Genomic DNA, 16,626 nt, shown 5'->3' on the forward strand with positions numbered 1-16,626 from the left:
AAATGAAGAATTGAATAAAATATGAGGAAAGAAGTCTTATCATCAGAGAAATTTATAAAAAATAGGGAAATCTTAGCTAGGCTTGACTGTATAATATAGTAATAATAATGGAAAAATGAGACTAATTTGGAGGTTTTAGAAAGATAGAAATAAAAATCTGTAAAAAAATAATGTAACCCAGGTTTTGGTGGAGTATTGGTAAAATACAAAGCAATATCAGGTTTTACATTATCTGTGTAACAATATTAACTAGCTTTGTCCTTTAAATCATGTATGCATTCTAAAATTTTTATCATTATCATTAAAGAATAGAAATAGGGTTTCTACTTTGAGATCTACAATAGGAAAGAAAACTCAGTCTGTCTTAAAATTCAATCCATAAACAGGAGGACAGGAGGAAGTGAAGAGCCACAAAAAAAATCAGGGTAAATAGTTAAATATAGCATGGTGAGAATAAATCCAAATGTCTCACTTGTAAGTTAACAGTAAATTAAGACAGATTAAATTTACCAGTTCAAAGACCAAATCTCTTTGGGTTGTTTTATTTAAAAATTAAGACTAAATGCTATGTAAAACTAAATGCTACACTAAATGCTATGTAAAAGAGATACCTAAATTTAAAGAGATGAGAGAACAAATATTATGAAGTAAGAAGTGATAAAACTATGTAGAGAGAAGAATTAGACTTTCCAAGTTAAAATAGGGTTAAAGAAGATCCCAATGAAATGATAAAAAGAATAACTTAAAATGAAAACATACACCGTGAACCTCATCTATGTAGTAACATAGCCTCAAAATATATCAAATAAATGTGACAAATTCTAAGAAAAATTAAAATCTCTAAGGAGAAAATAAAAAATTATAAGGTACTGGAAATTTGAACAACACAGTTAAATACATATATAGAAGATTGAATCTTTCAACTAGAGGAATCCATATTATTTTCAATCATACAGATTATTTATGTAGAATGATTTTTTAAAATTTAAATTCTAGTTAACATCCGGTGCAATATTGGCTTCAGGAGTAGAACTCAGTGACTCTTCCCTCATCACAAGTGCCCTCCTTAATATCCATCACCCACCTTGCCCATCCCCCACCCACCTGCCTCCATCTGCCTTCAGTTCTGTCTCTTTAAGAGTCTTATGCTTTGCTTCCCTCACCTTTTTTATCTTTCTTCCCCCAGTATGTTCATCCCTTTTACTTCTTAAATTCCGCATATTCATGAAATCATATGTTGTCTTTCTCTGACTAACTTTGCTTAGATTTTTTATTTATTTATTTTTAAAAAAGATTTTATTTATTTGAGAGAGACAGAGAGAGAGAGAGAAGGGGAGGGTCAGAAGGAGAAGCAGACTCCCCACTGAGCAGAGATCCTGATGGGGGACTGGATCCGGGGACTCCAGGATCATGACCTGAGCCAAAGGCAGTCATTTAACCAACTGAGCCACCAGGTGCCTGCATGCATATATGTGTGTGTATATATATGAATATATATATATATATATATATATATTCATCTCCCCCCCCCCCCCAAGAAAGTTAGGCATCAGTTTTTAGTTGTTTATCAGAAGTGATTCCAGGTGTTTCTTTGAAGATACTGAAAGAAAGTATTATTAGTCCCATTTAGGCCTTTTAAATTATTTCCTGCCACCATTGATTTAGATAACCATTTTCCAGGTTCCTCAAGTAAATCATATTTTTTAACAACCTTCACATGCTGACATGAGATTTTAAAATTTGTTTTAATGCCTTCTAATAAAAAAAATTTAAGTTTCTCTGATGTTCATTAGTCATTATTTAGCATTATTTTGCTTTTTGACTCTTTATTTAAAGCAAGTGTGAAGAGATATTGAAGTAAAGCAGATCAGTGAAGATTGAAGCAAATTAATTCTCATAAAAATATTTAGTATGTTTAGACAATTTTGCAGCTGCTTAGTTTGGCTCTGTAAACTTATAGCAAGCTAGGCCAACTTGAGCAAATATTTTTGTACTACATTTTGAGTATGTATTTCAGTATGTTTGTTTCTAGTGTTGGCATGGCAGATTTTATATTTCTAAAATTTTGATATTAAGATTTGGATGTCATTGCCTCTAGATTTAGATTTATGATGTTTGAACAATTATAGTAATTTTTAAAAATATCCCCAAGAGGAAAATAGATCCTTAAATTTCCCTGGCAATTCACATTTTATTATATAGAAACTGATTCCTGAGCAGGCAAACTGTGACATCAGGAATTTTTGCCCAAATTTGGGTATATTTAATATCTTAAAGGATTGTGAATATTTTAGGCTAATCTTTTTATTTCAAAAGATAAATGGTGTTTTTGTTTAGCCACTAATGTCAATGCATAGAACATTGTACTAAGTTCTTATTAGTGAGTTTGAAGATTTAAACAATATTTTTCCCATTGCCAGTCTAGTGTAACACAACACAACAGAAACTCTTTTAGGGCAACACATTTCTTCCATCACAGATAATAAAAGCCAACAAATCAGAAACATATTCAAATAGAAATTTTTGGAAACAAAGAGATGTTAATTGATATTTTGAATTGGATTTTGGGGGGAGAGGGGTAGTAGTGATTTATAAAAGTTTTTATTTGCCTGTGAGCTTTGGAATTTAATATTAAAAGTTCACTAATATACTGTCTCCCTGTTTTTAAAAAAAACATAAATATGGAAAACCTAAATGAAAACATTTTTTCATATTGATCCATACAATTAATTCAAATTATATTTCTTGAGATTCTTTAAGAGTTGGCAGGTACATAACTGAATTTTTTTAGAGCAGTTTTAGGTTTACAGCAAATTGAGAGAAAGATACAGAGATTTCCCATACACCTCCAACTCCCACATGCATGCATACCCTCATTATCAACATCCCTTTCCAGAGTGGTACATTTAATTATTGAACCTACACTGATACATTCTAATCACTCAAGGTCCAAGGTTTACCTTAAGCTTCATTTTTGCTTTGTACATTGTTTGGATTTGGACGAATGTATAATGACATGTATTCATCGTTAGAGCATCATACAGATGCTACATCTCCAAAAATACTCTGTTTTCTACCTTTGAGAACTTGATCAAGCTCTTGGAAATAAATCTGACAAAATTGTGGAGGACTCCTATGACTAGCTGCCCCCCGCCGCCATAGTTTTTAACTCTCAGACTTACACTGAGCCTCCAACAGTTCATCAGTTACAGTTCAGATTTTTATATCCAGGCACTGTTTTCCGTGGCATTCCCCCTCAGGAATCCCGGCGTATTCATTCACCTGTCTCTTTGACCTTTAGGGTAGCAGTTAGACCTGGGCCGTCATCTCTCTTGTGAATTCTGAAAGAGTTTTTCATTTTTTAATCTGTTCATCTTTTATTTGTTATTAGGATAAATTGTCAACTTTCAAGTGCTTTATGTGTGGAATTGGGAGTCCTTTTTGTTCATTTTTTACTACTGATGATTTGATGCTTGTAGCTTAATCTAATATACAGATAGGTAGTTGCTACTTTTGTGACACTATAGGTCACAACTGTTTGTGTATCTTGTGGATTGGTAAGGATTAGAGAGGGTGATTATAGAATATAGGCTATGTAATAGTGGGCTAAGGTTAGTATGTCTAAAGTTTTCTTTAGGTTGGAACCCCCAGGTTATTGTATTTGGTTAAAAAAAAATATAATAAGCAGACAGTTTCTGATTATTTCTCACATGATGAACAAAAATCTGACAACCAAATTCAGAGGAGTTGTTAAAAAGAAATGCTTCCTGGGGCGCCTGGGTGGCTCAGTGGATTAAGCCGCTGCCTTCGGCTCGGGTCGTGGTCTTGGGGTCCTGGGATCGAGTCCCACGCCGGGCTCTCTGCTTGGCGGGGAGCCTGCTTCCCTTCCTTTCTCTCTCTGCCTGCCTCTCTGTCTACTTGTGATCTCTCTCTGTCAAATAAATAAATTTAAAAAAAAAAGAAAAGAAATGCTTCCTAAGTATTCTGCATGTATTTATATTATGTAATGTATACTTGGTTGATCTTTTTGTTTCTAAAGATTGACTCTTTTTCAGATCTCTAAGGTGTGCTGTAGGAGGATATCATCAAAGGCTTAAAGACAGTAAAAAAAAATCATAGTTATTGCTTTTAAAATCAGAAATGATAGTCATATGAGGTAAAGAACAGGACCTAGTGGACCTGTGTATTTTTATTTATTTATTTATTTTTATTTATTTATTTATTTATTTATTTATTTGAGAGATCACAAGTAAGCAGAGAGGCAGGCAGAGAGAGGGGGAAGCAGGCTCCCCGCCGAGCAGAGAGCCCGATGGGGAGCTCGATCCCAGGACCCTGGGATCATGATGTGAGTTGAAGGCAGAGGCTTTAACCCACTGGGAGCCACAGGCTCCCCATACTATTTATTTATTTTTAATTAAGTAAACTCTACCTCCAGCATGGAGCTGGAACTCACAAACCTGAGATCAAGAGTCACATGCTCTACTGACTGAGCCAATTAGGAGCCCCTGGACCTGTGTGTATTTAAATACTCAGGAGTTATTTGCCCTGCCTAATGAAAACTTTTATGAGGATTTTTCCAGCTTACTTTCTCACCTTAGCCCCATCATGATGATACCCAAAAGCTAGGACACTGAGAACTTTTATAGGCTGAGAAGTAACTGGGAAGCCTGAAAATAGAATTCAGAGGTTCTGAAATTCAGTTTGATCTCTCCCTGGCCATTGTATATGTAAATTGAACCTGATGCTTTTTGGAACACAGTGTAGAATGGCTGTGTCATAAACTGCATTTAAAAACTCAAACTTCTCGGGGCGCATGGGTGGCTCAGTGGGTTAAAGCCTCTGCCTTTGGCTCAGGTCATGATCCCAGGGTCCTGGGAATGAGCCCCGCTTCGGGCCCTCTGCTTAGCAGGGAGCCTGCTTCCCCCTCCCTCTCTCCCTGCCTGCCTCTCTGCCTATTTGTGACCTCTGTCTGTCAAATAAATAAAATCTTAAAAAAAAAATAAGAAATAAATAAAAACTTAAACTTCTCAGTTGTAGTTGTCTTATTGTTACTTTAGTAAAGGTAGTGACCTCTATTAAACATTAAGTTCAATAAGATATTTCTGCATCTATTCCAAACAGATTATTTTCATCATCTTACTTTACTATATCAATAATGATTACCATATTATGGTGAAACACTTTGTGATATCCCTACAGGAAAATTATTAATTATACTGGAAATTATTCTCTATTGGTATTCCTCTTAATGGTTGTGTATGTAGCATAGTTTGGTTAAAATAAAAGAGAAGTAAATTTTCTTTTCATTGCCAAGACCATGGGAGCATTTAACTGAGAAATCAAATTTGGCATTTTGTCATAATGATGTCATTATGATTTGACATTATGTCATATTTGTCATAATGATGACATTATATGACTCCTGATATGATGAAGTAGGAAGATAATCTTTATAGTATTCTTATCAAAAATATTAGTATGAACATAATAATGAGAAAGCATTCAAATACAGACATGTGAAACATTCTACAAAACAACCACTTGAGATGCTTTAAAAATAACAGTGTTGGGAAGTTCTTATATATAAAACAATGAAGAAACATAGAAACTAAATACAGTGAGTGACCCTTGAGCAAAATTAAATATCTAATCAGGAAGCTTTTAAACAACTGGGATATTTGAATATAGAATCCATACTAAATTATATTCTTATGTCATAATATCTTGAGTATGACAGTGGTATTGTGGAGAGTTGTCTTGTTTTTAGAAGGTAGGTGCTGATGTTTTTATCATAAAATATCCTGATGTTTGAAACTTACTTATAGATGGTTCATTGGGGGAAAAAAGAGTGCATTTGTTTATTTGTAGAGGGATGGCTAAAGCAAATATGGTAACAGCATTTACATTTATTTAGTCTAGATTGAAAAGTACAAAGTTGTTCAATTTTTTCTTTTTAAGAATTTTTATTTATTTATTTGACAGACAGAGATCACAAGTAGACAGAGAGGCAGGCAGAGAGAGAGGAAGGGAAGCAGGCTCCCCACTGAACAGAGAGCCCAATGTGGGCCTCAGTCCCAGGACCCTGGGATCATGACCGAAGCTGAGGCAGAGACTTTAACTCACTGAGCCACACAGCCGCCCTACAATTTATTGTTCTTCCAACTTTTCTGTAGGTTTGAAATTTTTCAAAATAAGTTGGGGGAAAGAAAAGAAATAGAAATGTGAGCATATACTAAATCCTCAAATTTTTAAGCTGTTTTAAAAAATTTCGGCAATATTTCAGAATTTCCTTTTATAGTGGAAAGCAAATTACTAAGGACTCCTCCTACCTGACCTAAGCTATTTTTATCGTAATGTTACTAAGTTATATGGATAAATATAAAACTATAGACCACTTTCATATGTTCCTAGTTCTTAAGCAATTTGTAGTTAAATCAGATTCTGATTAGATACAGTAAAAATAAAAACCAAAAAGAGAAAAAAGAAAGTAGCAGCATGATGACATAGTAACAGTAATATGAGGGAGTAATACAAGTTTTGCTGAAATATATCACCACTGCACATAGTAAGCTGGTTCTGAATTACTATAGTGCAGTTTCTTTTGAGATTGCCATGTCTAGAGAAACATTCCCCATTTTATACTTAGTCTCTACACTACTTTTCTCATCCCAACTACTGTAAAGTCTTTTTGTAGTACACAGTAGGTAATTTAACCTTTACTTATATCACTTCATTTTTTATATATTACTACTTTTGTTTTTATTAGCCTGAGAATAAGTTAGTATATTATTATACTAAACTATGCTATTTTTATTACATCAAATTATCTTCGGCTTTTATAAAATAACAAATTAAAGACTTACTTTACAAAAATGTTTTTCAATTTTGAATTATTAATGCCAAAGAGAAGTTTAATTTTTGTAACTGATAAATTTAACATGAGATGGCACTTGAAGCAGGATTTTTTTTTCCATTTTTACTTTAGCACATGCCAAACAAATTGCCACATACATTTATATCTCCACAGAATAAGCTGATTGCTGTCAAGTGAGGTGATCACTTAATGCAGTTGCAATAATGAACAGAAAAAATGTGGGAATACTCTTCCAGATAAGCACTAAAAACTACAGGCAAATTTATAAAAAGTGAGCTAACTTGTGTCCTATAAGCCTTGAAAATCAGCAGCCTTGTAGCCACCAGTAGGAAAAACTGCTGGTGTGGGAACTTGTCAAAAAATCCCAATTCTAGATCATGGTCACGTTTGACCTGTCTTATGGCTTACTGGAAAAAGCCACATTCACACGATGTTTTTTCTGTTTGACCTGACTCAGAGTCTCCATGGGAAAAGACCTGTATCCAGAGTCTTGTTGAAAACAATCAGATGTAGTATCACAATTGTCTAAGGCAGTGATACCAGATGGGGCAAATAGGAGTCCAGTCAAAAATTTAAAAGGAAGATCTGGGCAACAAAACAGCCACAGGGGCTTTGACAAAACTCTTATATGTTCCTGGGATGTAGAATGCTTTCTGCATGTTCAGGCCAATGTACTTACCCGGGAAAAAATGGAAAGGGCTCCAGTTGCTTACCTCTGCTCGACTCTGTAAGTAAGAAGTGAAGGATAATGGAGATTTAGAAGTTCCTGATCTTTGAAAGGATGCCCTAACACATAGTTGCCCTGGGCAAAGGGTGGAAAACATACTGCCTTAAAACAATTAAGAAAACTTTGTGGCTACTTAGCAGTGCTGACCCAGGAACAAACTTTATTCATCTAGGTAAAAGAAAAAGCCAGAAATTTTAAAAAGAAAGCCGGTCAAGACTTAAGTGTTTGCATACAACAATGATTTACACACTAAAGATTCACTTCTGGAAAAGTCTTTAGACAAATAAGTGGCAACAAAACCAAAACAAAAGCAAAGTCACAAAAGTCCCAGGAGAGGGAGGTAAGATCTGATTTCAGAGTTACCACATTATATTTTATCAAAATGTCTACTTTTTATAAAAAAAACTATCATTTGCAAAGAAACGGGAAAAATTAGTAGAAACTACCCTGTGATAATTGGTCTTACTAGATAGAGACCTTAAAGTATCTATATTAAGTGTATTCATTGAATTAAAACATAATTAAGGAATGAAAAAATATAAAAATATATCTCACCAAATAGTATTAAAAAAAGAGGAAAAACAAATAGAAATTCTGTAGTTGAAAAGTGTAATAACTGAAATGAAAAATTCACTAGAGGGGCTCATGAGCAAATTGAAGAATCAGTGAACTAGAAGATAGGTTAATGGTGATTTTCCAGTTAAGAATGGAGAAAAATGAATGGAGCCTTGGAAATCTGTGAGACACCATTAAGCATGCCACCATAAATAGACTTTCAGAAAATAAGGAAATAAGAGAAAGGGATGGAAAAATATTTAAAGGAAAAGTGGGCAGAAATCTTCCCAAATTGTATGAAAAACATCATTTTACATACCCAAGAAAGAGGCTTAGTGAGCTCAAAGTAGGATAAACTAAAAGATACGGCACCTAAACACATCAGACTATTTAAAACCAAAGGCAGGGAGAGAATCTTGGAAAACAGCAAGAGAAAAGCAACTCAGCACAAAAGCAATCCTCCGTAAGATTAGCAGTTTCTCATCAGAATCTGTGAAAGTTAAAAGGCAGTGAGATACATTCTAAATGCTGAAAGGAAGATTGTCAAGAGAGTTTTGTATCCAGCACAACTGTCCAGGGGAAAAAAAAAATGAAGAATTTAAGACATTCTCAGATAAACAAAAACACAGCAAGTTCTTTTCTTGAAAACCTACCAAGCAAGAAATACTATAGACAGTCCTTCGGGCTGAAAGAAAAGGGTATAAGATAGTAATGTAAATCCATATAGAATAATAAAAAACACTGGGTATAGATAATTATATTGGTATAATAAAAGATAGTTCAAATATTTATCTGTTCTGATTTATTTTTTTTATTTTTTTTTAAAGATTTTATTTATTTATTGGACAGAGAGAAATCACAAGTAGATGAAGAGGCAGGCAGAGAGAGAGGAAGGGAAGCAGGCTCCCTGCTGAGCAGAGAGCCCGATGTGGGACTCGATCCCAGGACCCTGAGATCATGACCTTAGCCGAAGGCAGCGGCTTAACCCACTGAGCCACCCAGGCGCCCCTGTTCTAACTGATTTAAAAGGCAACTAAGGGGCACCTGGGTGGTTTGGTTGAGTGTCTGACTCTTGATTTCAGCTCAGGTCATGATCTCAGGGTCCTAAGATCAAGCCCTGTGATGGTTTCCACACTAGGCTGGGAATCTGCTTAAGATTTTCTCTCCCTCTCTTTAACAATAACAGCAAAAAAGGCAACTAAGTAAAATAATTATAAAACTGTGTTCATACACTTATACCGTAAAATGATATAATATATATGTCCATATTAGCACAAAGGGCAGGGTCGGAGAGAAGAGTTATATTAGAGCAAAATTTGCACATAAATATTAAAATTAACTTAGTGATAATCTGAACTACATTTTTAAAAATTCACATGCTAATTATAATATACAGAAAACCACTATAAAAATAACTTCTAAAAATAATAAAAAACAGCAATAACAAACAAAAGAGTTATCCTGGGGGATTTCTGTTTAACACAAAAAAGGCTAAGAGGAATATAGAACCAAAAAAGATGTAAGAGAAACAAATAAGCACAGTTGTAGGTATAAATCCTATCATATAAGTAATTATGTTAAGTGTAAGTGGATTACACACTCCCAAGCTGCAGAGATTGGTGGAATGGGTGAAAAAAACAGCCAACTACATACTGTTTATAAGATAAATTTTAGATTCAAAGACACAAATAGATTGTAAGTAAAAAGATGGAAAAAGACATTTCTTGCGGACAGTAACCAAGGAGCTGGCATGGCTATATTTAAATCGAACAAAATAGACTGTAAGTAAAAATTGGTGCTAGAAACAAAGCAAAACGTTTTATAATGATAAAAGGGCCAGTTCAGCAGCAAGATAAAACAATTATAAATATACATACACTTGAACTATTTTGAAATATATAATTTATGGAATTGGAGGGAGAAAGAGATAATTAAACAAAAGTAGTTGGAGACTTTAGTACTCTACTGTCAGTAACTGACGGAACAACTGAACAAAAGAGTAGCAAGTGTGTAGAAGATTGAAGAAAAGTATCATCCTGATGTAATGGACGCACATATAGTACACTCATGAACAGTATAGTATACCTTCTTTTCAAGCAAACATGGAACATTCTCCAGGATAAACCATATATTAGGTCATATAATAATGTTAATACATTTTCAAGAATTGAAATAATAAAATGTACTTTCTGACTAAATGGAATTAAATTAGAAGTTAACAATAGTTAATTTAGGATGTTAACAAATATTTGGTAATTTCTAAATAACCCTTTGGTCAAAGAAAAAATAGGAAAATTAGAAAATATTTTGAAGTGAATATAAATAAAAGTATCATATTAAAATCTGCGCTAGCAGGGGCACCTGTGTCTCTCATTTGGTGAAGTGTCTGCCTTTCGCTCAGGTCATGATCCTACAGTCCTGGTATCAAGCGCCATGTTGGTCTGTCTGCTTGTTGCGGAGCCTGGTTCTCCCTCTACCTCTCTGTCATTCCACCTAATTGTGTGCACTTGCTGTTTCTGTTAAATAAATAAATATGATCTTTAAACGAAAATTTAAAAAAGAATCTGTGCTAGCAGCTGAAGCAGTGCCTAGAAGAAATGTCAGTTTTGGATGCCTGGCTGGCTCAGTTAGTGGAGCTTGTGACTCTTGAACTTGGGGTTGTAAATTTGAGCTCCATGTTGGATTTAGAGATTACTTAAAAATCTTTAAAAAAATAGAAGAGATGTCTGTCTTCAAATGTTTATATTAAAAAAGAGAGAGACTTCAATAATCTAAGCTCTCACCATAAAAAAATCTAAAAAAGAATAATAAAGCCAAAGACAAGCAGAAGGAGGAAATAATAGGGTGGAAATTAATGAAATAGTGAACAGAAAAATGATAGAGAAAACTATCAGTAAAACTAAAGTTGGTTCTTTGAGCAGCACCTTGGTGGCTCAGTCAGTTAAGCATCCAACTCTTTTTTTTTTATTAATTATTTTTATTAACACATAATATATTATTTTCCCCAGAGTTACAGGTCTGTGAATCATCAGACTTACACACTTCACAGCACTCACCATATCACATATCCTCCCCAATGTCCATAACCCAACCACCCTCTCCCTACCCCAACTCCCCCCAGCAACCCTCAGTTTGTTTTATGAGATTAAGAGTCTCTTATGGTTTGTCTCCCTCCTGATCCCGTCTTGTTAGCATCCAAATCTTGATTTTGGCTCAGGTCATAAGATCAAGTCCCACATGGGCTCCATGCTGAATGTGGAGCCTCCTTAGGATTCTCTCTCCCCTTCTCTCTCTGCCCCTCCTCCCCACTTGCACTTTCTCTTTAAAAAAAAAAATAAAAATAAAAATAAAGAAGTTGGTTCTTTGAAAACAGCAACACAACTGGCACACCTTTAGGAAGACTAAGAAAAAAAGACACAGATCACTAAAATTGAGGGAGGGATGTCTAAGCAGTTTAGTTAATTAAGTGTCCACCTCTTGATTTTGGCTTAGTTCATGATCTCAGGGTCTTGGGAACCAGCCCTGCATTGGGCTCAGTGCTTAGCATGGAGTCTGCTTGAGAATCTTTCTGTCCCTCTGCCCCTGCTTAACATGCTCCCTGTCTAAATAAGTAAATAAAATCTTAAAAAAAAGAAAAAGAAAAAGAAGGGAAGTTACTGCTGACTGACCAGATATTAAAAAAATTACAGTAGAATACTCTGAAGAACTGTATCCATCTTAATGTAGATGAAGTGAACAAATTTTAGAGCATCACATATTACCAGAATTGACTCAGAGGAAGTATAAAACTTGAATAGACATGAAAAGGAAAGAAATTGAGTAACATAGTACTCCTACAAAGAAAGGCAGAGACCCAGATGGCTTCACTGGTAAATTTTATAAAATGATAAGAAATAATACTAGTGTTCATAAATTCTTCCCTGAGGAATTTTCAAAACCAGAGGCCCAAGATATCACATGGATAGAAAGACAGACTAGTATTTTTCATAGACTGATATTTTACTGATTTTTTACTGATATATTTTACTGATATTTTAAAATATTAGTATAGATGCAAATTCCTTGTACAAAATATTAGCAAAGCAAATTCAATGGTATATTTAAAAGATTATCACTATGACAGTGTGAGATTTATCCCAGGAGTAACCAGATTTGTTTAATATCCAAAAATCAATCAATGTAACATACCATATTAATAGAAAGTTTAAATCACACAGTCATTCCAATAAACATAGAAAAGGTATTTGACAAGATTCCATATCCGTTGATGATTAAAACTCTTAACAGGTAGCAGTAAACTTCCTCAACTTGATAGAATATGTCTCCGAAAAACTACTAGGGAATATCATAGTTACTGGTGAAAGACTGAATGCTCTTCCCCTACAAGTAGGAACAAGTCAAGGATGTTCACCTGACTTCTTTGGTTCAGCACAGTACTGGAGATTCTAGCTAGTACTGCCCAGGAAGAAAAGGAACCATAAGATACCCTGATTTGAAAGAAAACATTAAACTGTCTTTATTTGCAGGTGATGCCATCCCCTATATAGGAAATCTTAAGGAATCTTTAAAAAAAAAATTAGAACTAACAATTAATTGTTCAGGTGGGCCACAGAATAAAATAACAGTATAAAAATTATCTTTCTAAACATGAACAATATATAGCCTAAAAATAAGATTCTGTTCAGAATAACATCAAAAAGAATAAAATATTTAAGGAATACATTTGATAAAGTAAGTGCAAGACTTGTACACTGAACATGACAAAAATTTGCTGAGCGAAATTAAATCAGATATAAATAAATGCAGACATTTTTGTTCATAGGTTGGATGACATAATATTGTAAGAGAATTCTCCTGCAATTGAGTTATAGATTCAACTCAATCTGTGTAAAAATTCCAGCAGGCTTTTTTCCAGGAAATGATAAGCTGATCGAAAATTTATTAGAAATGCAAAGGACAGGAATTGCCAGAATAATCTTACAAAAGAACAAAGTTGGAGGATTTTTTTCTACTGAATTTCAAAATATTAAAGCTACAGTTAGTTATGGGCTCCTGGTTGGCTCAGTCATTCGAGCATACAAGTCTTGATCTTGGAGTTCTAAGTCAGGTCTCTTGTTGGGTGTAGAAATTAACTTACAAACAAAATCTTAGGGGTGTCTGGGTGGCTCAGTTGGTTATGAATCTGTCTCTTGATTTTGGCTCAGGTCATGATCTCAAGGTCACATGCCCCATGTCAGGCTCATTGCTCAGAAGGGAATCTTCTTGAGATTATTTCTCCCTCTCCTTCTGTCTGCTTCCTGTAAATAAATCTTTTAAAAATAAATAAATGAAATCTTTTTTTCTTTTTTAAAGCTACAGTTATATAAGACGTTGTGCTGGCAGGAAGTTGACATATATAGATCACTTGATTAGAATTATGAATCCAGTAGTCAGTTCATTTTCAACAAGGGTGCTAAAGCAGTTCAGTAGAGTAAAGGTTTGTTTTCACTTCTTGCTGGGACAACTGGATGCAGCTCCATCCCATGCAAAAAGATGAACTTTGACCTATGCTTCACACCATACAGAAAGAATAACTTAAAATTGATCATAGACCTAAATGTAAGAACTAAAACAAAACTACAAAAAAATAGAGGAAAAATCTTTAAGACCTTGGAACTGTCAAAGGTTTTTATGAGGTTATAAGAGAAAAAGATAAATTGGACCTTATCAAAATCCCAAATTTCTGTGCTTCAAAATGTACTGTTAAGAAGATAAGAAAGACAAGCAACAGAATGGTTGAAAATACTTGTAAAACTTTTATTTTTTAATTGTATTCAAAATTTTCAAAGAACTGTAAAGGAACTGGAACCGTCATGTCTTACTAATGGGAATGTAAAATGGTACAGTCAGCAGTTTGTCAGTTTCTTAAAAACACAAAGTTACCTCATGATGCAGTAATTAATACTTCTTAGACATCTACCTGAGACCCAAATACATGCCCTCACAAAGACTTAAATGTGATTGTTCATAGGAGTATTAATTTTCATAACCAAAAACTGGAAACAAATGTCCTTCACCTGATGAGTGGGTCGACAAATTGGGAGTACCCATATAATAGATAGTATTTAGCAATAAAAAAGAATGAACTATTGACATGTGTTAAAACATGGATGAACTTCAGAAACTTCATGTAAAGTGTAAGAAGCCATACATAGAAGCCATGTATTGTCTGAAAGGAATGTATTGTAAGAAAAGGTAATAGAAAGTTATATGTAATGATTGCCTAGGGCAGTGAGTGATAGGTAAATGGATCTTACTAGGATGAGGAAACTGTTCCAAAACTGAGTTATGGCTATGGTTGTACCACTGGATAAAGTTACTAAAAATCATTGAATTGTATACTTAACAGTGAGTTGGTTTTATTATATGTTAAATGTGTCTCAAGAAAGTATTTTTAAAAAGCAAATGCAGGGAATTATATAGCATTATCTTTAACCAGAAGCCTAAAATGTTTATATCACCTTCTTTTAAAACAAGGTACATCTATACATTTGTAAGGATGTATAGGATAAATGTAAGGATACATTTTAAAATTTTCAGTTACTTTGAATGTTTAATACTCTGGTTTTAGAGCCAGGATCACTGGAAATACCAGTGGAACTCCCTTTCAGATTGAGGTTGGCATATGTGTATATACTTTTTATGCAGCCATATCTCCTAGATTGGAAACAGAAAACCTACTATATATTTCTTGTTTTTGAAAATCATAGCACTTAGTTTTCTGCTGTTATAGGTTTGATACTGTTTCTTCAGCTTTTGATGAAAGGCACCAAAACCATTTAAAATGAGCTTTGCTTTCTGTTTCTTCATTTACTACATTTTTCTCTTTTTGTTTTGTTTTACTTTGTTTTAGATCACTGTGTCCACTACTATGATCTTCGTAACACTAAGCAGCCAATCATGGTATTCAAAGGACACCGAAAAGCAGTATCTTATGCAAAGTTTGTGAGTGGTGAGGAAATTGTTTCTGCGTGAGTATTACTCTCCTGAGGTTAAGCTTAATACAGAGCTCTGTCATCATGTACCAGTTTTATAATGTCACTGTGGGTATCTGTGAAGAGCAACACCATGGTATATGTACTTTTTCATAAATAGAAGATTTTTTAAATAATTCTCTAATTAAAATAAATGTATATTTTGGATTGTTTGCTCACTTTTTTATGCTTTTTATGAATAAAATCCTGATGTTGATAGTTTTTAAAGCTTCAGCATTTGAACTTCAGTCTGGATTTCAGCCACTGATTCTCCATAAGAGAAAAACAACATAGTTGTTGGAATAGAATGAGAAGTATTTTATCTATTAAAATCAGTGTGTTATTGGGTATTTACCTACATTACAGTATAGTAGTAGTATTTTTGGTTTTAGGTAATATTTGGTTGATTCTATGTTACTTGATTTCCCTGTGGTTTCATGGTAAGTTTTAAATGTGTTTTGGGAAAATAAGTAAATATGGCTTATACTTGACAGATATCCTTTGAGAAGCCTTCTACACTAGAGAATTATAATGTAGGCTTTTAGTTGTCTTTTATTTTGTTTGAAGGTTAACAAGATGTCATCTCGATAAATAAACCTCAGTTGCCAAAGTATCATTGACAGAGTGTTTCTAACAGGCAGTCTCTTCTTTCTGTTAACCCATTTCATAGTTCTTTTTATTTTATTCATTTTTAAAAGACTTTATTTACTTATTTGAAAGAGAGAGCACTAGCAGAGGGAGAGGGTGAAGCGGGCCTCTCGCTGGGCAGGGAGCCTGACACAGGGATCCATCCTGGGACCCTGAGATCGTGACCTGAGCTGAAGACCAATGCTTAAGTGACTAAACTCCCCAGGCACCCCCTCTTTATTTTATATTATCCTAATAAATAACCATTCTTAATTACTCTCTTTTTTGTATTTGTTACTTCTTTTCATGCTTCATGATACATTGCTTTCTTCTTTTCACCTTTTTTCCCCCACCTTAGTTTCTAATCTCTAATCTTAGGAGATTATTAATGCCAAGGCATTATTAGTGCCTTGGCATTAATGCCAGTGCCTTGGCATTAATACTTGGTATCTCCCACCACATCTACCTCTATTCTGGTTGCTCTAGATAATAAGTTGGTAATTTGAATTGATTTAGCAAGGTAATTTGAACTGAATTACAAACAAGGGAAAAAAAGTGAGAACTGAGTTTTCCAAGGGAAACAAGGGAACTTAGGTAATTAGTTCACAAACTTAAATTAGTGTTAACAGATCAAAATGTTCCTGTTTTTAGGAATAATAATGGGCAGTATACAATTAAAATTTTATTCAGATTCAAATGTGGATGGTAGATTATATGGCAAAAATATTTTTCTTTAACTTCAGATTTATAAATGTTAAATCAGTTTGATTTCCAGTAGTTGAAGTATATGTATACTTAATATTATAAAGTTAGGAAATTTTAATTGACCT

The 16,626-nt window shown here is 34.0% G+C and overlaps 1 protein-coding gene across 2 annotated transcripts in view; it reads left to right on the forward strand.

Moving 5' to 3' along the window:
* Positions 1-16,626, forward strand: part of COP1 (COP1 E3 ubiquitin ligase) — a 245,375-nt gene that overhangs the window by 171,642 nt on the left and 57,107 nt on the right. For both annotated transcript variants that reach the window (XM_082703978.1, XM_082703979.1), the window contains exon 16: positions 15,049-15,166. In XM_082703978.1, coding sequence (XP_082560104.1) covers positions 15,049-15,166 — 118 coding nt within the window. The remainder of the gene's footprint in view (positions 1-15,048; positions 15,167-16,626) is intronic.

Source organism: Mustela nivalis (assembly GCF_964662115.1).
Source record: "Mustela nivalis genome assembly, chromosome: 16".
In the NCBI taxonomy this organism is placed as follows: Eukaryota; Metazoa; Chordata; class Mammalia; order Carnivora; family Mustelidae; genus Mustela; species Mustela nivalis.